This window comes from Capra hircus, chromosome 22, assembly GCF_001704415.2.
Source record: "Capra hircus breed San Clemente chromosome 22, ASM170441v1, whole genome shotgun sequence".
Taxonomy (NCBI): domain Eukaryota; kingdom Metazoa; phylum Chordata; class Mammalia; order Artiodactyla; family Bovidae; genus Capra; species Capra hircus.
Genome location: NC_030829.1, coordinates 49,073,346 through 49,094,467, shown reverse-complemented (window position 1 = coordinate 49,094,467; position 21,122 = coordinate 49,073,346). Strand labels below are relative to the sequence as shown.

At 54.7% G+C, this 21,122-nt stretch overlaps 2 protein-coding genes across 2 annotated transcripts; one reads left to right on the top strand and one right to left on the bottom strand.

The window, feature by feature from the left end:
• On the bottom strand, positions 5,179–13,442 carry RRP9 (ribosomal RNA processing 9, small subunit (SSU) processome component, homolog (yeast)). The gene is made up of 15 exons (XM_005696096.3): positions 13,250–13,442; positions 12,911–12,993; positions 9,817–9,926; positions 9,359–9,426; positions 9,235–9,276; positions 8,844–8,970; positions 8,095–8,219; positions 7,906–7,998; positions 7,412–7,512; positions 7,193–7,327; positions 7,045–7,107; positions 6,692–6,837; positions 6,113–6,192; positions 5,465–5,538; positions 5,179–5,348 (listed from the first exon to the last, which is right to left on the bottom strand). The coding sequence occupies exons 1-15, from the start codon at positions 13,334–13,336 to the stop codon at positions 5,255–5,257; spliced, it is 1,428 nt and encodes a 475-aa protein (XP_005696153.3). The 5' UTR covers positions 13,337–13,442; the 3' UTR covers positions 5,179–5,254.
• On the top strand, positions 13,814–21,115 carry PARP3 (poly(ADP-ribose) polymerase family member 3). Its single transcript, XM_018066923.1, has 10 exons — positions 13,814–14,155; positions 17,075–17,261; positions 17,666–17,791; positions 18,015–18,203; positions 18,362–18,494; positions 18,581–18,807; positions 19,034–19,183; positions 19,389–19,473; positions 19,719–19,896; positions 21,053–21,115. The coding sequence occupies exons 2-8, from the start codon at positions 17,082–17,084 to the stop codon at positions 19,413–19,415; spliced, it is 1,032 nt and encodes a 343-aa protein (XP_017922412.1). The 5' UTR covers positions 13,814–14,155; positions 17,075–17,081; the 3' UTR covers positions 19,416–19,473; positions 19,719–19,896; positions 21,053–21,115.

The following is a 21,122-nucleotide window of genomic DNA, read 5'->3' as shown; positions in this document are numbered from 1 at the left end:
TGATCTAGTGGTTTATAGTCCGTTTATACTATAGCCTATAACATAACTGTTGAGAAATAATTTTATCTATATGTACTGATGAGAAAGTGTATCCAAGATGTATTTGTAAGTGAAAAAAGCTGAATATCATTATGATCCCATTAGATGAGATATAAAACTATCACTGGATGGGATGGTAAAAAAAACAAGATGTATAATTATACATATATGCTATAAAGGCGAAGGAAATGGCAACCCACTCCAGTGTTCTTGCCTGGAAAATCCCAGGGACGGCAGAGCCTGGTGGGCTGCCGTCTGTGGGGTCACACAGAGTCCGACACGACTGAAGTGACGCAGCAGCAGCAGCTATGAAGGCAGATAAAGAGGGAGAAAGGTATGCACACAAACAGCTACCAGTGATTACCTTAGGAGAGAAGAGTTGAATTGCTGACCCATTCACACAATACGGCAGAACCCTGTGAGGCCGCTCAGGACCAGCAGACCTTCTTTCCTTCCTCCTCAGGCTCTGGGGCTGGGAGCATATTCAGGGGTTTGATCCCATTGACACCCTCACAGACCCCCTCCTTTCTTCTCTTCTTTCCGCTCTCCCCTGAAGAGGTCTCCTTAGGACTTCTGGTAGAGGTGGAGAAGAATGAAAAGTTTTCAATTAGCAATAATCGCACCTCGGATAAACCTCATTGGCTACGATACTGCCACTGCGCAAAGCTAATGGAGAAGAATGATAGAGAAGATGGGGGCTGGAGAAGGAAGTTCACCCCCCTCACGCTCGCCCCAGGCCCCTTGCTTGAATAGTGTCCCCCTCTGCTCCTTGGCCGCTGGGGCAGCTCCTCCCTGCCCACTGGATTGAGTGAGTCAGTCCTGGTGGCATTCAAAGCACCAGTATCCTCCCTGCCCCTAGGGTCACCCCATTCACCAACAGCCCGCGCCCTGGCCTCTCCTGCTCAAGTCTCCCTCCACCCTGGGACTCAGCCCCCTCGTTACTGGGGCTCCATCTGTGCAACCCTGCCTGTGCCCCTGGAGTGCAGGGACTTTAATTTCTCCCCTCGCTCCTCAGATGCTCAGGGGTCCAGCTACGAGGAGCACGTGTTTAGTGGCCATTTGTTTATCTTCTTTTATGAAGTATTGGTTTAAGCATTTACTCCACTTGTATTGGGCTGTTTGTCTTCATCACTGAGTCATAGAAGTTCCTATACTCTGGATGTGAGCCCTTTGTCAGATACCTGTATTGTACATGTTCTTTTTCCCCGTGTGTGACTTTAAGTGCTGTCTCTTCATGAACAGATGGTTTTAATCTGGATGAAGTCCACTTCTATCAGTATTTTATACTGAGTGCTTTCTCTGCCCTAAGAAATCTTTGTCAACTCCAGGGTCACAAAATATTTCTCATGGGTTTTCTTCCAGAAGCTTTGGATAAGCTTTGCTTTAGTTTTTGTTTAGGTCTATGATCCATCTTGAATTAATTTATTTTTGGCTGTGTTAGATACGGGTCAAGTTTTCTGTTCCATTGAATACATTTCCTTCCTGCATAGACTTAGCTTGGTACATAAAAAAATCAATAGACTGTGTAAATGTGAGTCTATTTCTGGCTTCTCTACTCTGTATCATTGATCTGTCTGTCTCTTCTTACATTCTTACCTGTCCTGATTACTGTAACTTTATAGTTTTTCAAGACAATAAGTCTTGAAATTAGATAAATGTATCTCCTTCAACTTTGCAATTCGGTATCAAGAATTTCACAACTGCTCACACAGTTGATCTTTGTATACTATAACCCTTGAATCTTTCCATTTCAGGTGTGCTCTTAAGTTTTATTTGTTAACAGCTTTGTTAGAATGTATAATAATGCAGATGCTCTACAGTTCATCCCCTTAAAGTACTTGGTTTGGTGGGTTTTTATCTTTTTAATGGTTTGTCTGCGTCGAGTCTTTGTGGCACACGGGAACTTTGTTGTGGCATGGGGCCTCTCTCCAGTTGTGGCTCACCAGCTCGGTAGCTGTGTTGTGGGCTTATTGCCCCACCACATGCGGGATCTTTGTTCCCTGACCAGGGATCAGACCCACATCCCCTGCATTGGAAGGTAGATTCTTTTCTTTTTTCTTTTAATGTTTCACATACTTATTACTGAGCAAACGGATCCCTAGTGAGGAAACACCCTTAGCCAAACATTCCATTGCTCCCATAAAATGCTCGTGAGCTGTTCAGACAGTGGTGATGTTCTCATTGCCGTGATTCCCTTAAGATGTGCGTGATCTTGACACAGCATAAATGTTTGCCACTTCATATGTGAGACTACTTGTATCCCCAGCTTGGATCTTCTCCAGCGTCCTCTCTTGGAGCTTTGCCTGATTTTATTACCAGTTTTCATTCAAATCCACTAGGGAATAGGATGATTCCGTTTTTGTTTCCTGGCCAGGAATCACTTGATCCTGCAAGTCTTGTGAGAAGACTGCAAGGAGCAAACTCAACCGAACATGAGATAGGATGGAGAAAAGACTGAAAGGCGGATTCTTAACCACTGGATCACCAGGGAAGTCTGTATTCGATGGTTTTTTAGTATATTCACAGATACATGCACAATTTCCTTATTCCTGTATTTTTTTGGGTAGACTGGGGGTGCCTGTAGGCCATTTGGGGGATCCGGAGGTGAGGCATCCTCAGTGACATGGGCAGGCTTCCTGATGGAACCTGTGAAGTGGTTAGTGGGATCTGCATCCGTTTGATAAGTTTTAAGCTCTACCTGCGGAGAAGGCAATGGCACCCCACTCCAGTACTCTTCCCTGGAAAATCCCATGGATGGAGGAGTCTGGTAGGCTGTAGTCCATGGGGTTGCACAGAGTCGGACACGACTAAAGCGACTTAGCAGCAGCAGCAGCAACCCCTACCTGCTGTTCTTTCAGCCCCTCCCCACCCTTCGGTCAAGCTGCTTACCTGTGTTTTAGGAATGAGAAACGCACACTTCAGTGACCCTGGGGCTGTGATCTGAGGAAGTCCCAGGGCCTCATGATGACCTGGTGGGTCTGCAGAGGACAGAAACAGGCAGAGCCAGGAAGGGCCCCACCTGGTGTCTTTTGCCTGGTTCAGAGCTACAAACAGAGCTAAGAGTCTCTACAGTGGCTCACCTCTCTTGAGCCCATTGGAGTGGGCGGTGGGAAGCATAGTGCAGCACCCAAGTCACACGGCTTCGTATTTGTTATAAAACAGAGCAGTGAGCTCACTGCCTGCTCAGCTTCCCTGCATCTACCGGACACTGCAGACTGAAGTCTCCATCCTCCTCCTCGATCCTGCTTTCCCCTGGGTCTTCCTCATCTTCGTAAATGTCACCACTGACTGCTATGTTGCACAATCAACACATCAACAAGGTCTGCTGACTTCTCCAAACACATCCCAAACACAGCCCTGTCTCCCCATTCCTGCCGCTGGGCCCTCTCACACCTCCATCACCTCTTACCTGCTATTACTATAGCTTCCTAAGTGGCCACCCTTCCTTCCCCCAAAGCTCTACTAATTAATTCCCCACACAGCAGCCAGTTGTATTTTCTCTTTACTGTGAACCAGCTCATTTTACGTTTTTGCTTTCAACCCTCTCATGGCTTCCCATTGCCTGGAAGGAAGGGAGTGAGGGAGAAAGAGAGGGAGAGCCTAACTACAGAGTCTCAGCTGACCAAGGCCAAGAATAGAAGCCATAGGAGGGATTATTTCCAGTTTCAATTCCAAGGGCATTTATTTTCGTTCTCCCTGGCAATGTGCTAATGGAAAAGGGGTTTGTGGATTAAGGGGCATCTCCATATTACTTGCAATATTGTTCAGAAGGTATGTGTATCCCATCGTTAAGCTCAATTTAAGGCAGGGACATAGGGAGTGAATTCTATTAACATCCTCTGATCCTAACAAGATTTTCAGGGATTTGGTCTGAACCTGACCCTTCAGGCCCCAAGAGAATGAAAGGAGCAGCTCTGTCCAAGGGGGAGGCCTGGGGGTGGCCAGGGGAAAGCCTCTGCTGCTTGAGAACCACAGGCTCAGCTGTTGAACTCAAGGCATTAGAGGAAAGGTATGGCAGAATCCTTAACATTCCCATTTTCCACTGAGTTTCCAGAGGAGAGGCGGCTTCACTGCCCTGCTAGCTCTCCAGTCAAGGCTCTCCACCTCTTTGCTCCACCCCATGGCAGGAGCTGAATTACCCAGTGAAATCAGGAGAATGAACATTCTTTTGACATGTTTACCTGGCAGGGGCAGTGCTCACAGGACTCACGCAGCCTGGCTGTCACCTGGACCAAGGGCAGAGCTATTCCCACCTCTGACCCTTGTCCCCAAGCAGTGAGCAATGCAGGGTCCCACCTCCAGCCCGACCCCCACCCCAAGGGCAGTCTGGCTCCTAAAGCTTCCTGGGTGGGGCCGATCAGCCTGACTTGTAGGAACAGGTCCATGACGGTCCGTTGGGGCAACACTTTAATTTCCATTTCCTTTCGGCCGTGCTGCGTCTTCGTTACTGTGTGGGCTTTTCTCTGGCTGCGCCAAGCAGGGGCTGCTCTCCAGCTGCGATGCTCAGGCCCTTCCCTGCACTGGCTTCTCTTGTGGAGCACAGGCTCTCGGGTGAGCAGGCTTCAGCAGTTGCGGTTCCCAGACTCCAGACCACAGGCTCAACAGCTGAGGTACACAGGCTGGAGAAGGAAATGGCAACCCACTCCAGGATTCTTGCTTGGAGAACCCCATGGACAGAGGGGCCTGGCAGGCCACGGTCCACACGACTGCAGAGTCGGACACGACTGCAGCGACTAAGCACGCACGCACGCGCAGGCTCAGCTGCTCTGCAGCACGTGGGATCTTCCCGGACTGGGGACCGAACCCGTCTCTTGCAATTGGCAGGCGGATTCTTTACCACTGAACCACCAGGGAAGCCCCCTGACTATCTTCCTTTCAGTCCTCAGACCCCACAGCCAGGCCTTTACACACACTGGACAGCCACAGCTTCTTAGCCGAGGGGTCAGCAGCTTCCGACCCCAATCAGCGCAGAGCAGGGCGTAGGAAGCTGGCCTAATGAGGTCACAGAGGACACTCAGGGTCCAGGAGCCAGAAGCCAGCTGAGGGCCCCATCCTCAAATTCCCTGGAAAGGCTAAAGCCCCCAGGCCTTTACTAAGCCATCTCTGCCCTCCCCACCCAAGAAGCTGGAGGAGACAAGGCCCAAAAGGGAAGACTTTTAATACAAAGAAAGCAGGGGGTGACTTGGGGAGAACTTAAATAAAGGGGATGTGAGTGTCAGGAGCCAGCGGCCGGGGGTCTGGGGGCCCTGCGGAGAGGGATGATGCAGACAGAGTTCCGGGCCTCTTTGATCCGCCACCACCGGCCAAGCCTGCGGGAGGGAGAGGTGCCGCTGAGGCCAGGCCCAGCCCCCTGCAGTGTCCACCTCTCTTCCCACCCAGCCAGTGCCACCTGTCCCTCCCTCTCCCCCCGAGGCATGCCTCATACCTGTGCTCCTGCCCCACCCCAGCCACCAGGAAGTCCCCAGCACTGGAGAACTTGAGGCTATTGACAAAGCCCACCTGAGGAGAGGGAAGGACAACATAGTGAGATATGAGAAGAGACCCTGCACCACAGCCCCAGCATCACAGTTAAAGGTCCACCCTGCTCTGCCCTCTGCCACCTGGGCCTAAGCCTCCACATCTGTGAGATGGGGAAAGTATATCGCAGGCCTTGCAGAGAGTTTGTGGGGATTAGGGAGACACTGTGCACCAAGTACAGCCTGGATCCTGGCTCAGGAGACTCCATGACCAAGCCCTGAACTGCCACTCTGCCCTAGGCTGCCCTAAGTCCACACGCTAGCCTGGCATTCAGCCCGGCACCAGTCATGCAGAACCCATCACAGGGCCAGGCCGTCTGTGCTCTGCGCACACTACCCCAGTACCCAGGACAGGGCCTGGGACTCCTTTAGGAGGGGAGTGGAGGCAGAGAAGGGAGAGGAAGAAGGGAGAGTTTCTGCAGGCCCTGTAGGAGCTGGGGCTACAAAGGGAAGTCACAGCTGGCCCTGCCCTGAGGAACCACCCTTCTGGCAGGAAAAGACTGGTAAGGGGCTTTGGGAGAGTGGTAAAGACAGGCTGGTATTCAAGCCCCACTCACCAGGGGGATGTCGTAGAGAAGGTCAAGCTGCCGGAAGCCCTCTCCACATTGCCAGAGCCGCACAGAATTGTTGTGGGAGCCTGGGAGACAGGGAGACAGTGAGCAAGCCCCTCAGCACCCTACCCTGGGATGCGCCCCCTATCTCAGGAGGGGATGCCCCCCCTATCCCAGGAGGGGATGCCCCCCCATCCCAGGAGGGGATGCCCCCCTATCCCAGGAGGGGATGCCCACCCTACCCAGGAGGGGATGCCCCCCTATCCCAGGAGGGGATGCCCCCCTACCCAGGAGGGGATACCCACCCTACCCAGGATGGGATGCCCCCCTATCCCAGGAGGGGATACCTACCCTATCCCTGGAGGGGATGCCCCCCTATCCCAGGAGGGGATACCCACCCTACCCAGGAGGGGATACCCCCCTATCACTGGAGGGGATGCCCCCCTATCCCAGGAGGGGATGCCCACCCTGTCCCAGGAGGGGATGCGACCCCATCCCAGGAGGGGACACCCGCCTCAACCCAGGAGGGGATGCCCACCCTGTCCCAGGAGGGGATGCCCCCTCCCTGCCACACAGGGAGCCCACCTGTGGCCACAAGGTCTGTGTTGAGCAGGGCTGCCACTGACGACACCCAGAAGGGCTGCTCCAAGCCCGGCTCCCCCCGCAGCCCGTGGGCCTCACGCTGCAGGGCAAGTGGCCGCTTCTTGGAGAGGCCCCACAGGGCCACAGAGCTGTGGACAGGGAGCAGGGTGAGAGGTCAGGGGCAGGGCAGAGGCCACATGGCAGGAAGGGACCAAGTGCACACCAGCCACTCGAGGCAGACAGGGCGACCTGCGTGCTCTGCCTCAATGTCCCCACCTACGGAAAGTGGCTGCTCCAGCTCCGGAAGCGGATTTTCTCTGCAGCAAGCCGGGGCAGGGGCGGGAGGCAGCTCTTACCCATCATCTGCGCCTGACACCATGTGCTCCTCGTTGATGAGCTGGACGCTGTCGATGGAGCCCCTGAGAAAGGAGCCGTGAGGGGCATGGCCCAGCCTCCCCCCCAGCCCACGCTGCCCCCAACGCTGGGCACAGCAGGACGCCTTACTGGTGGCCGCAGAAGACAAGCTGGGTTTCCTCGGGGATCTTCCACACGCGCACGGTCCCGTCCCGGCCCCCGGCGGTCACGCAGCACTCCCTGCTTAGAGCATCCAGCGCGGCCACGGCGTCCTGGTGCCCGAAGCTGGAGCGGGGGACAGACGGAGGACGAGGTCACCCGTGAACCTGGACACACACGTGTGTATGCCCTACCCCCGGGCACACTCACAGCGTCTCCACGTAGGAGTTCTCTGCCACATTCCACACCTTCACAGAACGGTCGTGGGACGTGCTGTAGAGCTGGTGGGTGCCTCTGCGGAACGCCAGCCCCTGGGGGTTCATGGAAAGAGGGAAGAAGGGGACCTGAGCTGCAGCAGGAAGACAGAGGTCAGGCCCAGGGAGGACGTCTGAAAAGCATGTCACGTGGCACAGGGAGCCCCCCTCAAGAGCGCTCTGTGGGGCTCTACGTGGAGCCAGAGGCACACTCTCTTGCCCTTGTCAAGCAGGTACAGACTCCTCGGAGGCGGCCTCCTCCCTAGGCAAGCTCGCCTCAATCTCCCCCAGCTCTTCCCCATCGCTTCCCGTTTCTGTCCTATATACCAACGTGCAGGTTCTATGATGAGCACCCTCTGCCTCATTCACGCCATTCCCTGGAGCCCAGCACCAAGCCTGGCCCACTCAGGTGCTTGAGAAATGTCCACTAAAGGAGGCCCAGCTCCTTACCGACACAGCGTCCCGGTGACCTGTGAAGGTGTACAGGTGCTGGCAGCTCTGGGCCTCCCAAATGAGAATGAGCTTGCTGCGGTCGCCTGAAGCCTATGGGGACAAGGACATGTCCACCTATGGGGACAGAGGCACCCACTGTGTGCCCACACCTCTCACCCCCCTCCCCCGGGGCCAACGCAGCCTTACCAAGTACTTGCCATCGGAGGAGATGGCCATGCAGAGGACATGGGTGCTGTGGCCGGGGGGTTGCCCCTCGGCGCCCTTCTTGGCTCGAGGGATCACATGAAGTTTCCGTCCACTCTCCACGCTCCCTGGCACCAAGGGGAAGACAGATGCTGCTAGGACTGGGGTAGGCATCTGGTAGCCCCCTCAAGGGCCCCATGGGACCGTGGAAAGTCCTGGCCTCAGGTCAGAAGACCTGGCTCAGCCACTGGGAGCCCTTGGACAAATCACCTCAGTTTCCCCATCTGTCAAGTGGTGCCAGTAATCCCCAACGGCAGCCAGGAAGCCCGGAAGAGAAGGGACAGTAAAGTGCTTGGGGCTGATGGTGCGAGCTCTTCCTGCTACTACTTGGGTGGAGGAGGCCAGCCCTCAGCAGTCAAAGGCTGGGAACCCAGGAGGACCAGGAACTCAATCCCAGGGCTGTGCAGAGCCTCAAGCATCCTCTGGTCCAACTGCCCACCTGCAGCATCAGTCCTGTTAAATCACCAGCTCGCCTCTCCTCCATCATCTCTGATGACAGTGACAGGGAGCTCACAAAGCCCCACTCCTGGGCAGACACTTCCACCGTCACCCAGAAAATACCTCTCGGAGCAAACCTGCTTCCAGAAGCTTTCCCCATCAGGCCTCCGTCTTCCCTGCTTATTCCCTCCTCCCCAGACCAGCCCTCCCAGACGATCCCTCGGGGCTGTGCCCCCACCCAGGCACTCACTCACACTTAATAATGGTGCAGTCTTTGGCAGCAGAAAAGATGGCCAGGTCATCAGGGGTGACAACCAGACACGTGATAGACAGCTGGTGGCCCCGTAAGATTCGAATGTCAGCCGGGTCTGGGGCCTGGATCTAGGCAGGCAGGGGCTGGGTCACTGCGACTGGGGGCAGGAAGGCCCCCCTCCACACAGACACACACACACACATGCCACCCTTTCCCACCACGCTGCCAAGAAGGAAAGCCAAACCCAAGGTTGCAAGGACTGATCCTGTCTGGCCAGGTGCCCACTACGTTTCACAGCGAAGACCCCACAGCCTGAGTCCCCAGTTGGGCCATTTGCCCACTGCCCCAGGTGCTTCCCTCCAATCTGACACCAAAGTGCCTTGCCCACTCACCTCCTTTGCCACTGACTTCTGCAGCCTGCCCCTCTGCTCGAGCTGTGTGGAGAGCAAAGGAATGAGATCCCAGAAGCAGACAAATCCCATCCCTTCCCTGCCACCCCTCTCCCTCCACACTCACCACATCCTCCTTCAGCCTCCCTGCCACCTGGTCCTCCTCAAATTCGCGGGCCTCAGCCTTCTCCTCCTCTGTGGAGGACAGAAGAGCCCAAGTAAACCCAGGCCAAGACCCCACTTCTCCCTTCCTGTCCCAACCTGCCACCTCAGTCCTAGGCCCTGAACACTTGGGCTGTGTCCCATGGAAGTTCCGGCCACCTTGGGCAAAGGCAGCGGGGGGGGAGGGGGGGTGGGGGGGTGGGGCAGGGAGGGCTGGATGATCTCCTCCTGCCCACCCTCTAGCTTTGCTTAGCAAATCAGTCTAAAGCCCCATGAAGCCTGGCCCGCCCAGGGAGGTCCATCAGAGCACCCTCGCCTAGGGCAGCCAGCACCTGCAGCCCCAGCTGCCCACCAGGTACCTGCATCAGTCACCCACCAGGGGGCACAGGCCGTGTCCCTCACCTGCCCAGCCCACGGGCTCACCTTGCTGCCTGAGCTGCTCCAGGTAGACCTTGGCCAAGCGCAGCTTCTTCTCCTGTGCAGTCTCCTCCAGCTCCTCCTCCTCCTCCTCCTCAGTCCTCCTGGGCACTAGACTGTGGGCAGGAGTGGCCTGGGTTTGAGGAGGTTCGGCCCACTCCTCTGGCCATTAGGACTCTGCCCCTCACTGCTTTCCCTGCCACTTGACCACCTCCATCCCTGCCAGCCCTCATAGCCAGTGACCACACACACAGAAAACTGAAAAAAAAAAGAGGTGACTTACCAAACTGAAAGGGCCCATCCAGGGACCAACATAAGGGTGAAAACAGACCCCAAACCCAAAGACACAACTGTGAAGTCTCTCAACTCTGGAGGGAAAGACAAGGTTCTATAGGTCCAAGAAAAATCAGATCATGTTCAAAGGGTCAAGAATCAAAATGACTCCAGACATCCCTCAGAGCAGGACACAAAGGAACTGCACACACAAAATTCGGAGTAAAATGCTAAGCACTGGGATGGCGCCAAGTTGAACCATCCATGATGAGTGAAGATATTTTCAGGGGTACAAGGTGCCACAGAACTGGCCCCTTCTCCTCCTTTTAAGGATGGAGGGTGTGCTTCCCGAACAAGAAGACTGACGTAAGAATGGGGCAGGTGTGGAAGTGTTAGTTGCTCAGTCATGCTCGACTCTTTGCAACCTCACGGACTGTAGCCCCCCAGGCTCCTCTGTTCATAGCATTCTCCGTGAATACTGAGAGTGGGTTGCCATTCCCTTCTGAAGGGATACCAAAGTGGGCTGGGAATACTGAAGAATACTGAAGTGGGCTGCCATTCCCTTCTCCAGGGGAGCTTTCTGACCCAGGGATAGAACCTGGGTCTCCTGCATTACAGGCTGATTCTTTACTTCCTGAGCCAGGCATGGGAGACAGGAAACAGAAGATCCAACATGGAAAGTGGAAAAGATAGATCTCAAAACAACAACCACCCCCAGACACAAGGGAGCCGCCAACCCGGATCTGACGTGAAGAACCAAGAGGCAGACGTATTGGGACTGTCACCGCCCCATCCTCACTGCCGAAGCCCCATCCTCTACCCTGAGGATGGGATTCCAGGTGAAGCTTAACTGGGTCTGGCTGGACCTTGTGAAGATCTTGATTTCCCCTCCACACCCCTCACTTAAGAAGAGTCCTACACTGACTTGCTCCTGGGAGCTGGAGGTAGGTCATGGGAACTCAGAAGCAGAAAGCCCAGGGCCGCCTGTTCCCTCTGACCACGTGCCTGCAGATATCTAGTCCCTGTCAGGTACCCCAACTGTTTCCAAGACTCATCCATGACCTTGCCCACAGCTTCCCCAGAAGGGACATTGGAAATTCTCAAGGAAGCCAAGGCCTCATGCTCTTGAGACCAGTTAGTACCCAGCACCAAGCAAGTCTTCAGCCGACAGAGTTGCTGCCCTTCCCTCATATAACCAAGGACTACACTTCCACTCAGTTTACTCAAACGAATGAATTTTTGTTTAGTGTTCACACATAGGAGACAGAACTCTAAAGAAAATCAAGAGAAGCATACACCATTATAATTCCATCCATATAACATTCTGGAAAAGGCAAAATTCTAGGAATAGCAGTTACCAAGGGAGAGAGAGAGAGAGAGGAACTGACTACAAAGGAGCCAGGGGGAATTTTGGAGGGTGGTAAAACCCTTCTATATCTTCATAGTGGTGGCAGTTTATATGAGTCTGTTACAACTCACAGAAAGGTACACCAGGAAACAAATATCACTGTGTGTAAATTACACCTGAATCAGAAAAGAAAAAAAAAAAAAGAGAGATAAAAAGGAAGGAAGGAAACCAAAGAAACTATTAACTCAGGAATGGCAGCTGGGTCTTCCACGTTTCTGCACAGGTCTAGTTCTGGTGGGTGCACAGAGGTCCATCATTTCATCATTACTGTCTATGGCACAATTACATTTCATTAACTCTTCTGCAGCTAATACATTCCACAACACATTTTAAAAATATTTAAAAAGTGTTTCACACAGGGCCTGGCACACACTCACCCGCAGTAACCTCAGGACTACAAAAAGTACATTAAGTCCTTCTGCAAGCAGGTTAAGACCAACACGTACTCAATATTTAGAGGCAGGATTTCTAAAGCCAACTTTAAAAAAATAACAATTTAACATTTGTATTTATTTATTTGTTGGCTCTGCTAGGTCTTTGTTGCTGTGCCCGGGCTTTTTCTACTTGTGGCAAGCTGGCACTATTCTCTAGCTGTGGTGCATGGCTGCCCTGTGGCATGTGTAATCTTCCCAGACCAGGGATTGAACCCATATTAGCAGGTGGATTCTTAGCCACTGGACCGCCAGAAAAGTCCTCTAAAGCCAACTGTGAAGGAAGGCACCAGGATTTCCTGGTGTGACAGCTTCCGTTCCACAAGGTCAGGCTTGACACCTTGCTTAGCCCCCTTTGAACTCCGCAGTATGTTCCACCCCCATCACCTGAGGAATGAAGGAGGTACACAAAGCCCTTCACAATCTGGATGCACGCACCACCTGCCCTTCCACCCTCTCCATCTTCCATCTGGCCCGTTTAACCCCTAGACTTTTCTCTGATCCCTGAATGCCTTCCCTACCTCTCCATAAGGAAGCCCTCCTGATCTCTCCAAGCCCTATTTAAACTCCCGTTCTCTGTTCCCACAACACACAGCTCTAAGATACGCCTCCCATCACAACACACTCTGTCTTCACCTGCCTGCTTATCTCTGTTCTCAAAACAATGAAACTAGTGCCTGACACTCTCCGTAACTGAAATTGTGAAGAACTAACGAGCATTTCTTGCATCCTCCCCTTGCCTGGAGTTCAACTCCCTGTCACCAGCCAGGAAGGGTCAGCAGGCCTCCCATTGGGACTGGGGGTCCTCCCCACACAGAGACCCTGCAGAGAAGGAAATGACAGTTCTCAGGGTCAGAAAGTGGAGGAAAGAGTTAAGACCTGAGATCCTGGGTTCTGGCCCAGTTCTAGCACCCCTTCAACTGAGGATTCCTTCCATACACCATGGGTTCCAGGGTTCCTTTCCACTAGGTGGAAAAAAAGAGCTCACCTCTCACTCTCCGAGTCGCTCGAGATCTCCTCATTCATCTTGCCGCCACCCTTGGACTTGACCTTGTCCCCAGAGGAGTCGCCCTGGGAATTACATAATACGTTTTTGGTCAGGGGTCCCGACCACTCGGGCTCTGACCAAGAGTCCCTTAGGGTCCCTCGAGAGCCACTGGGAAAGGCAGTGGCCCCTGGCTCAAGTGAAAGGCTTTTCAGGATTTGACGCACGGAGAAAGGGACGAAGCTGACTCCAACCTGGGTCCCGGGGGCGAGACCCCCGGATGGGATTAGGGTGGTCCCAATAGGAGGGATAGACCCCCGCCTGCCAAAGCGCCATGCTCACCTTTCGCCGCCGCTTGCCGGCCCCCGCACCAGCCCCGGCCCCTGAGGCCGGCTTTCCCCTCTTACGAGCTGCCCCTATCGCCAACATGCTGTCCCTGGTGCGTGTTGCCGCAGCACCGGAGAACTCACGTGGCGGCTAAACCCTGGCAGTCCCACCAGACTCCCCGCTGTGATAGGCTCCCACCGCCCTATAGGTCCCGCCTCCCACAGCTCTATTGGGTCCTTGGATAGGTTCTGCCTCGCCCCCAAGCTCCCATAGGGTAAATGCCTGTGGCCCCGCCTCCTAAAGCTCCTATAGGCTCCCGCGCCCTGGCTCAGACGGTAAAGGAAGCAAGCCTCTTCCCGGCGCTTCCGGCCAATGACTGTGGCGCATGCGCCCCGCCGCTGACGGACGTCGGAAGAGGGGTCGGACTCCGACGCCTTCTCTGTGTTTGTGCCCCTTGGACGCTGGGGGGCGACAGAGATGCAGGGTTCCTTTCCCTGGACCGTGACTCCTCCCCGTCAGGGGCGGGGACCAGGGTGAGAGTCTGACTCCCTAGTAACCCGGGGAGAGGGAGCCAGGCAGTCCCTGGGAGAGGCAGGCAATGCCTGCACCTGCGGCCAAGGTCACTTGACAAACCGGTGGACACGTATTGCATGCCTCAGGCGAGATGTGCACCGCTAAGGGTGCGTCAGTCCCCTGGGCCTTAGCTGTGTCCAGATCAAGTGTCCACCCATCCATGGGACAGGCTGCCCCGGCTCGACCTGCCCAGCCTCTGACTCATCAGGCTGGTGACCAAATAACGGGAAACCTATCCACACCCAGTTCATCCCTGCTCCCCTAAGGCTTACAGAGGGTTGTTAGAACTGACTGCCTGGGAGGTAGACCCGGTGGCCACCACGTCTCCCAGGTCCGCACTTCTCTTAGGTGAGTGCCCTATGGCCCTGCCCACAGCCCTCCACAGGGCAAGGCAGGGCAGGGTGGGTGTGACTGGCTTTTACCCTCTGGCAGTTCAGTGCCACTGGTCTAGAACCTGGACTGGCATCCCAGAAGTCTTGAGTCTGATGGGAAGAGTTTCTGTGCTACTGGGTCTCAAGCTCTGGAGAGATAGAGTTGGCCTCAGGAGTGCTGCCCCCGGGAGCCGCTGCCCTCTCTCCTCCATAGCTGGGGTGACTCAGCCCAGCAACCATGCCAGGTCCAAGTCAGCTGAGAGAGGGGAGGAACAGAGAGTGCTCTGTGAGGAGGAGCCCAGAAGTGGGAGGGGGGAGATTTTCCTTTCACTTTCCCTTCCACCTCAGTACACACAGGAGAGCTAGGGAGGGTGGAGAGCCCCTCTTCCTTAACCAAACTGGGAAAATTGTTCAGAGGCCGGGCCTGGCCCCAGTGACTAGAGAAAGGGGTCTGTCCGGGGTGCAGAGATCTGGGCTTGATGAACTATGGAATGAGGTTCGTGACATTGTACAGAACACAGAGATCAAGACCATCCCCATGGAAAAGAAATGCAAAAAAGCAAAATGGCTGTCTGGGGAGGCCTTACAAATAGCTGTGAAAAGAAGAGAGGTGAAAAACCAAGGAGAAAAGGAAAGATATAAGCATCTGAATGCAGAGTTCCAAAGAATAGCAAGAAGAGATAAGAAAGCCTTCTTCAGTGATCAATGCAAAGAAATACACGAAAAGAACAAAATGGGAAAGACTAGAGATCTCTTCAAGAAAATTAGAGTTACCAAGGGAAGGCAATGGCACCCCACTCCAGTACTCTTGCCTGGAAAGAGTACTTGCCTGGAAAATCCCATGGATGGAGAAGCCTGGTGGGCTGCAGTCCATGGGATCGCTAAGAGTCGGACATGACTGAGCAATTTCACTTTCACTTTTCACTTTCATGCATTGGAGAAGGAAATGGCAACCCACTCCAGTGTTCTTGTCTGGAGAATCCCAGGGATAGGGGAGCCTGGTGGGCTGCCGTCTATGGGGTCGCACAGAGTCGGACACGACTGAAACGACTTAGCAGCAGCAGCAGCAAGGGAACATTTCATGCAAAGATGGGCTCGATAAAGGACAGAAATAGTATGGACCTAACAGAAGCAGAAGATATTAAGAAGAGGTGGCAAGAATACACGGAAGAACTGTACAAAAAAGATCTTCATGACCCAGATAATCACGATGGTGTGATCACTCATCTAGAGGCAGACATCCTGGAATGTGAAGTCAAGTGGGCCTTAGCATCACTACAAACAAAGCTAGTGAAGGTAATGGAATTCCAGTTGAGCTATTTCAAATCCTGAACGATGATGCTGTGAAAGTGCTGTACTCAGTATGCCAGCAAATTTGGAAAACTCAGCAGTGGCCACAGGACTGGAAAAGGTCAGTTTTCATTCCAATCCCAAAGAAAGGCAATGCCAAAGAATGCTCAAACTACCACACAATTGCACTCATCTCACATGCTAGTAAAGTAATGCTCAAAATTCTCCAAGCCAGGCTTCAGCAATACATGAACCATGAAATTCCTGATGTTCAAGCTGGTTTTAGAAAAGGCAGAGGAACCAGAGATCAAATTGCCAACATCCGCTGGATCATCGAAAAAGCAAGAGAGTTCCAGAAAAACATCTATTTCTGCTTTCTTGACTATGCTAAAGCCTTTGACTGTGTGGATCACAATAAACTGTGGACAATTCTGAAAGAGATGGGAATACCAGACCACCTGACCTGCCTCTTGAGAAACCTATATGCAGGTCAGGAAGCAACAGTTAGAACTGGACATGGAACAACAGACTGGTTCCAAATAGGAAAAGGAGTATGTCAAGGCTGTGTATTGTCACCCTGCTTATTTAACTTCTATGCAGAGTACATCATGAGAAACACAGGGCTGGAAGAAACACAAGCTGGAATCAAGATTGCCAGGAGAAATATCAATAACCTCAGATATGCAGATGACACCACCCTTATGTAGAAAGTGAAGAGGAACTAAAAAGCCTCTTAATGAAAGTGAAAGAGGAGAGTGAAAAAGTTGGCTTAAAGCTCAACATTCAGAAAACGAAGATCATGGCATCTGGTCCCATCACTTCATGGGAAATAGATGGGGAAACTGTGGAAACAGTGTCAGACTTTATTTTGGGGGGCTCCAAAATCACTGCAGATTGTGATTGCAGCCATGAAATTAAAAGACACTTAGTCCTTGGAAGAAAAGTTATGACCAACCTAGATGGCATATTCAAAAGCAGAGACATTACTTTGCCGACTAAGGTCCGTCTAGTCAAGGCTATGGTTTTTCCAGTGGTCATGTATGGATGTGAGAGTTGGACTGTGAAGAAGCTGAGTGGCGAAGAATTGATGCTTTTGAACTGTGGTGTTGGAGAAGACTCTTGAGAGTCCCTTGGACTGCAAGGAGATCCAACCAGTCCATTCTGAAGGAGATCAACCCTGGGATTTCTTTGGAAGGAATGATGCTAAAGCTGAAGCTCCAGTACTTTGGCCACCTCATGGGAAGAGTTGACTCATTGGAAAAGACTCTGATGGTGGGAGGGATTGGGGTCAGGAGGAGAAGGGGATGACAGAGGATGAGATGGCTGGATGGCATCACTGACTCGATGAACGTGAGTCTGAGTGAACTCCGGGAGATGGTGATGGACAGGGAGGCCTGGCGTGCTGCGATTCATGGGGTTGCAGAGTCAGACACGACTGAGCGACTGAACTGAACTGATGGGAGAGGGGAGGAAATGGAGGCAAGGGGAGGAAATGGAGGCAGAGGGAGGTTACCAAAGGCAAACTCAGGGTGGGGCAAGTTGGTGCTGTGCCAGCCTGGTCAGGTACAAAGGCCGTGGAGGTCTGAGGGACTCCTCTGTGCCACAGAACAGCCATGGCTCCAAAGCGCAAGCTCCAAGTGCAGCATGAGGGTCCTGAGAAGAAAGGGCGACAGGGAGCAGAAGAAGAGGACAGTTTTCGTTCCACTGCTGAGGCCCTTAAGGCCGCGCCCGCAGAGAAGTTCATAGCCCGAGTAGATCCCTCATGTCCACTCAGCTGCAACCCTGGAACCCAGGTAAGCTGTAGTCCCCAGCCAGTCCCAATGCCTGTTCCCTCCTGGGTACAAGGACACTCAGACCTGCTCCCCACTGCCTTGGCTCTGGCCAGGTGGTTCCAGGCTCCCAAGAAAGCTGTGTTCTCCTGAGACCCCAGAGGTCAGGCAGGGCTATAGCCCATCAGATCCAGGCAGGTCAGGCAGATCCAGGCAGTGTCTGATCTTCAGACCACAGGGCAAGCCCCTGAGCTGCTCAGGCATTCCCCTACCACATTTAAGGCAGGGTTCCCAGACAGGGAACCTGACGCCCCAGTGCAGTCTGGTCTCTGACGCCCCAGTGCAGTCTGGTTTCTGTCAGCGTCCAGCCAGGTACCCCTGGGGTGGCCTGAGCCAGCCTGCCCTCCCTGCACCCCCTCTGGCCACAGGTGCATGAAGACCACGACTGTACTCTGAACCAAACCAACATTGGGAGCAACAACAACAAGTTCTACATCATCCAGCTCCTGGAAGAAGCTGGCTGCTTCTTCTGCTGGACCCGCTGGGGATGTGTGGTGAGTGCCACCTACCCATCCTGTGCCCACCTCCTCCCCACCTCTCCCTGCTCAGTGCATGCCTCCTGCCCCCAAGGGTCCCCACAGCTTATGCAGGCCGAAAGTCCACAGCCACTGACTGTGGCCCTGCCCCATCTCTGATGCCCAGGAGCACTTGGCACAGGCTGGCACAACAGAGGCCAGCAAGCATTGATGGCAGGCACTGTGTCTGTGTTGCTTACAGGGAGAGGTGGGCCAGTCAAAGCTCAACCGCTTCGTGTCACTGGAGGATGCAAAGAAGGATTTTGAGAAGAAATTTCGGGACAAGACCAAGAACAGCTGGGCAGAGCGGGACCGCTTTGTGGCCCACCCCGGCAAGTATACACTTATCGAAGTGCAGAGAGAGGACGAGGCCCAGGAAGCCGTGGTGCAGGTGAAGTGGCCAGGGAGGAAGGGTGGGCCTGGGCCGAGAGGGGACACTACTGCTTGGCTGTGCGCCCTCAGGACAGGCCTCACTCTGTAGCCTCGACCTGCTCTGGCTGCAGGTGCCCAGCCCAGCTACTCCTGCCCATGTGCGTCCTCTACCCCTAGGCGGACGGAGGCCCAGTGAGGGCTGTGGTTCAGCGGGTGCGGCCCTGCTCCTTGGACGCAGCCACACAGAAGCTCATCACCAACATCTTCAGCAAGGACATGTTCCAGAATGCCATGGCGCTCATGGACCTGGGTGAGGAGTTGGGGGCGGGCAGGGTAGCAGGGGCCTGGGGGTGGCAAGGCTGCGGGATGGTCTCCTCACGCTCCCCATCCCCCCAGATGTGAAGAAGATGCCCCTGGGGAAGCTGAGCAAGCAGCAGATCGCCCGGGGTTTCGAGGCCTTGGAGGCAGTGGAGGCGGCCTTGAAAGCCCCCGCAGACAGTGGGCACAGCCTGGAGGAGCTGTCCTCCCACTTCTACACCGTCATTCCCCACAACTTCAGCCACAGCCGGCCCCTGCCCATCAACTCCCCCAAGCTTCTGCAGGCCAAGAAGGACATGTTGCTGGTGAGGGCTGGCAGGTCACAAAGCAGACAGACGGGGCAAGGGAGATGGGGGACAGAGAGATGGACTGTGACGAGCAGGCCAAAGGACAGAGGAGGGGAAAGCCAGGCAGATAGATGGGGTGCAGCTGAGTAGGTGGATACACAGGTGGGGAGCCACAGCCCTAGTCAGATGGGAGGGGGCGGGAGGGTCAAGGGGACAGCCCAGCTGCCAGTGCCCATCACCTTAGGTCCTGGCGGACATCGAGCTGGCCCAGACCCTGCAGGCCACCCCCGAGGAGACAAAGAAAGTGGAGGAGGTGCCGCACCCACTGGACCGAGAATACCAGCTCCTCAAGTGCCAGCTCCAGCTGCTGGACCCAGAGACGCCTGAGTACAAGGTGGGCCGGGCCCCACAGCGGAGCCAGGCTAGCAGTGGGCACTGTTCCTCTGCCTGTCTGCCCTCCAGGTGCCCAGAGGGGTCCCTCGCCCTGGGCCTTATCTCACTGTCTCCAGACCCTGAGGAGAGCCCTGGGACTGGGGGACGAGAGGAGGTTGGTCCACATGCCTCTTGCTCTTGACACCCAACTTCTGCTGTCTCTGCAGGTGATACATGCCTACTTAAAACACTAGCAACAGCTACAGGCCCCCTGCTCTTCAACATGTTTGGAAAGTGGACCGAGAAGGGGAGGTAAGGGAGAGCTCCCCCATCACCACTACCTTCTCCCTGAGGGAGAAGCCCTTGGCTTACCCACTCCTTAGGGAGCAGGCTGAGCCGCTCTGACCGGTTTCCACCAGGCCTAGGCCTTGTGCCTGTGTGCATGAGTGTGTGAGTGGCCAGGGGGCCCTTGGCCTTGGTTATCTCCTCTGATGGCAGCCAGAAGCACCTGAGCTTGGGGGCGTGACTCTCCTGGTTCCCACCTCCTCCGACCCCAGGCAGATCAGTTCCAGGTCCACGCTAAGCTGGGCAATCGGAAGCTACTGTGGCATGGCACCAATGTGGCTGTGGTGGCCGCCATCCTCACCAGTGGGCTCCACATTATGCCACATTCTGGAGGCCGGGTCGGCAAGGGCATCTACTTCGCCTCAGAGAACAGCAAGTCGGCTGGCTATGGTGAGGCGTCCCTCAGAGCCAAGTCCTGGGTGGGCATGGGGACACTAAGGAGAATGGGGCCTGGTGCTTGTCCAGTTGGTGGTGGACCCAGGAGAGGATCTCTTGGATGCTTACTGACACGAGAGCGCAGTGGGGAATCCTGGCGGTTGGGGGACTCAGGAGACATCCGGTGGTCAGGACAGCTTCCTGAGGGAGGCAATATGGATAAGATGAAGATGCCAACCTGCTCTGGGGAGGGGGATGGTGAAAGAGGAGCCTTTGAGGTAAAGTAGCCCGGGGGTGGCACAAAGCCTGGGAGGCTGCAGCAGGTTAGCATCTCTGAGCACAGCCTGAAACAAAGCTTAGAGAAAATGCCTGGTGTGGAAGGGGGCTTGGGGCCCAGGACGATCAAAGGAACCTATTCAGAGAAAGATGGGGAGTACAGTTGAACCTGGCTGCAGCCACAGGGAGGGTGGTTAAGGTCAGAGGCTGCTGGGAGGCTGTGTTCCCATCCAGGCCAACTATGATGGGCACCCAGTCCAGGGCAGTGGAGCTGGAGGAGGAGAGAAGCCAGGAGATGAGTATGTGAGAGGTGGGATGGGCAGCGTGTGGGAAAGGGTGGAGGGTGTCTCTGATGCCCCCCAAGTTTCTGTCCAGAGGTGTCCTCACTGAGGTGATCTCCCTATCCTGGCTCCTTGGGCCAGGTTGACCGTGTTATTGGAGACCACCACCTGCCCCCACTCAGGAGAGCAAGGTCAGAGGAGTCGTCTTAGAACAGATGGGGCTGAAGGTTGCTCAAGGCCTGGGAGCCCACTAGGAGGGCAGAAGAACCTAAGGAGAGGAGGGTGGCCTCAGGAGATCTTTGCAAGAGGATCCCAGGATAGAGGCTGAAGGAAGCCAGTGGCAAAATCAGCAGAGCAGGCCAGAAGAGCCCCCGCCCCAGATAGGGTCACTGAAAGGCCATTACTGACCTTGGTGATGGTGGCAGAGGCCTGGCCTCAGGGAGCTGAGAGGAGAAAAGAGGCAGGCAGGGACAAGGAGCCTGGAGAAATGGTGGGAGGAAGGATGGAAGAAGGCCCGGGCAGCAAAGCCAAAGGAGATGATAGTGCAGCAGAGAGGGGCCTCAGGAGTCAGGCAGAGGCCAGTCTGCCTACCCTGAGCCTTCCTGTGTCCCCAGTTACTGGCATGTCCTGCGGGGCCCATTGCGTTGGCTACATGTTCCTGGGTGAGGTGGCACTGGGCAGAGA

Bases quoted from the DNA above. Each gene is read 5' to 3' on its own strand.
- RRP9 (XM_005696096.3), bottom strand. From the start codon at position 13,336: ATGTTGGCGATAGGGGCAGCTCGTAAGAGGGGAAAGCCGGCCTCAGGG. The intron at 9,427-9,816 runs GTGAGCCCGTGG...TGTCCTCCACAG, and splicing joins GGAGCAGCTCAGGCAGCAAG to AGGAGGAGAAGGCTGAGGCC. The intron at 9,277-9,358 runs GTGAGTGTGGAG...CTCTCCACACAG, and splicing joins GGAGGCTGAAGGAGGATGTG to CTCGAGCAGAGGGGCAGGCT.
- PARP3 (XM_018066923.1), top strand. From the start codon at position 17,082: ATGGCTCCAAAGCGCAAGCTCCAAGTGCAGCATGAGGGTCCTGAGAAG. The intron at 17,262-17,665 runs GTAAGCTGTAGT...CTCTGGCCACAG, and splicing joins GCTGCAACCCTGGAACCCAG to GTGCATGAAGACCACGACTG. The intron at 19,184-19,388 runs GTGGGCCGGGCC...CTGTCTCTGCAG, and splicing joins CAGAGACGCCTGAGTACAAG to GTGATACATGCCTACTTAAA.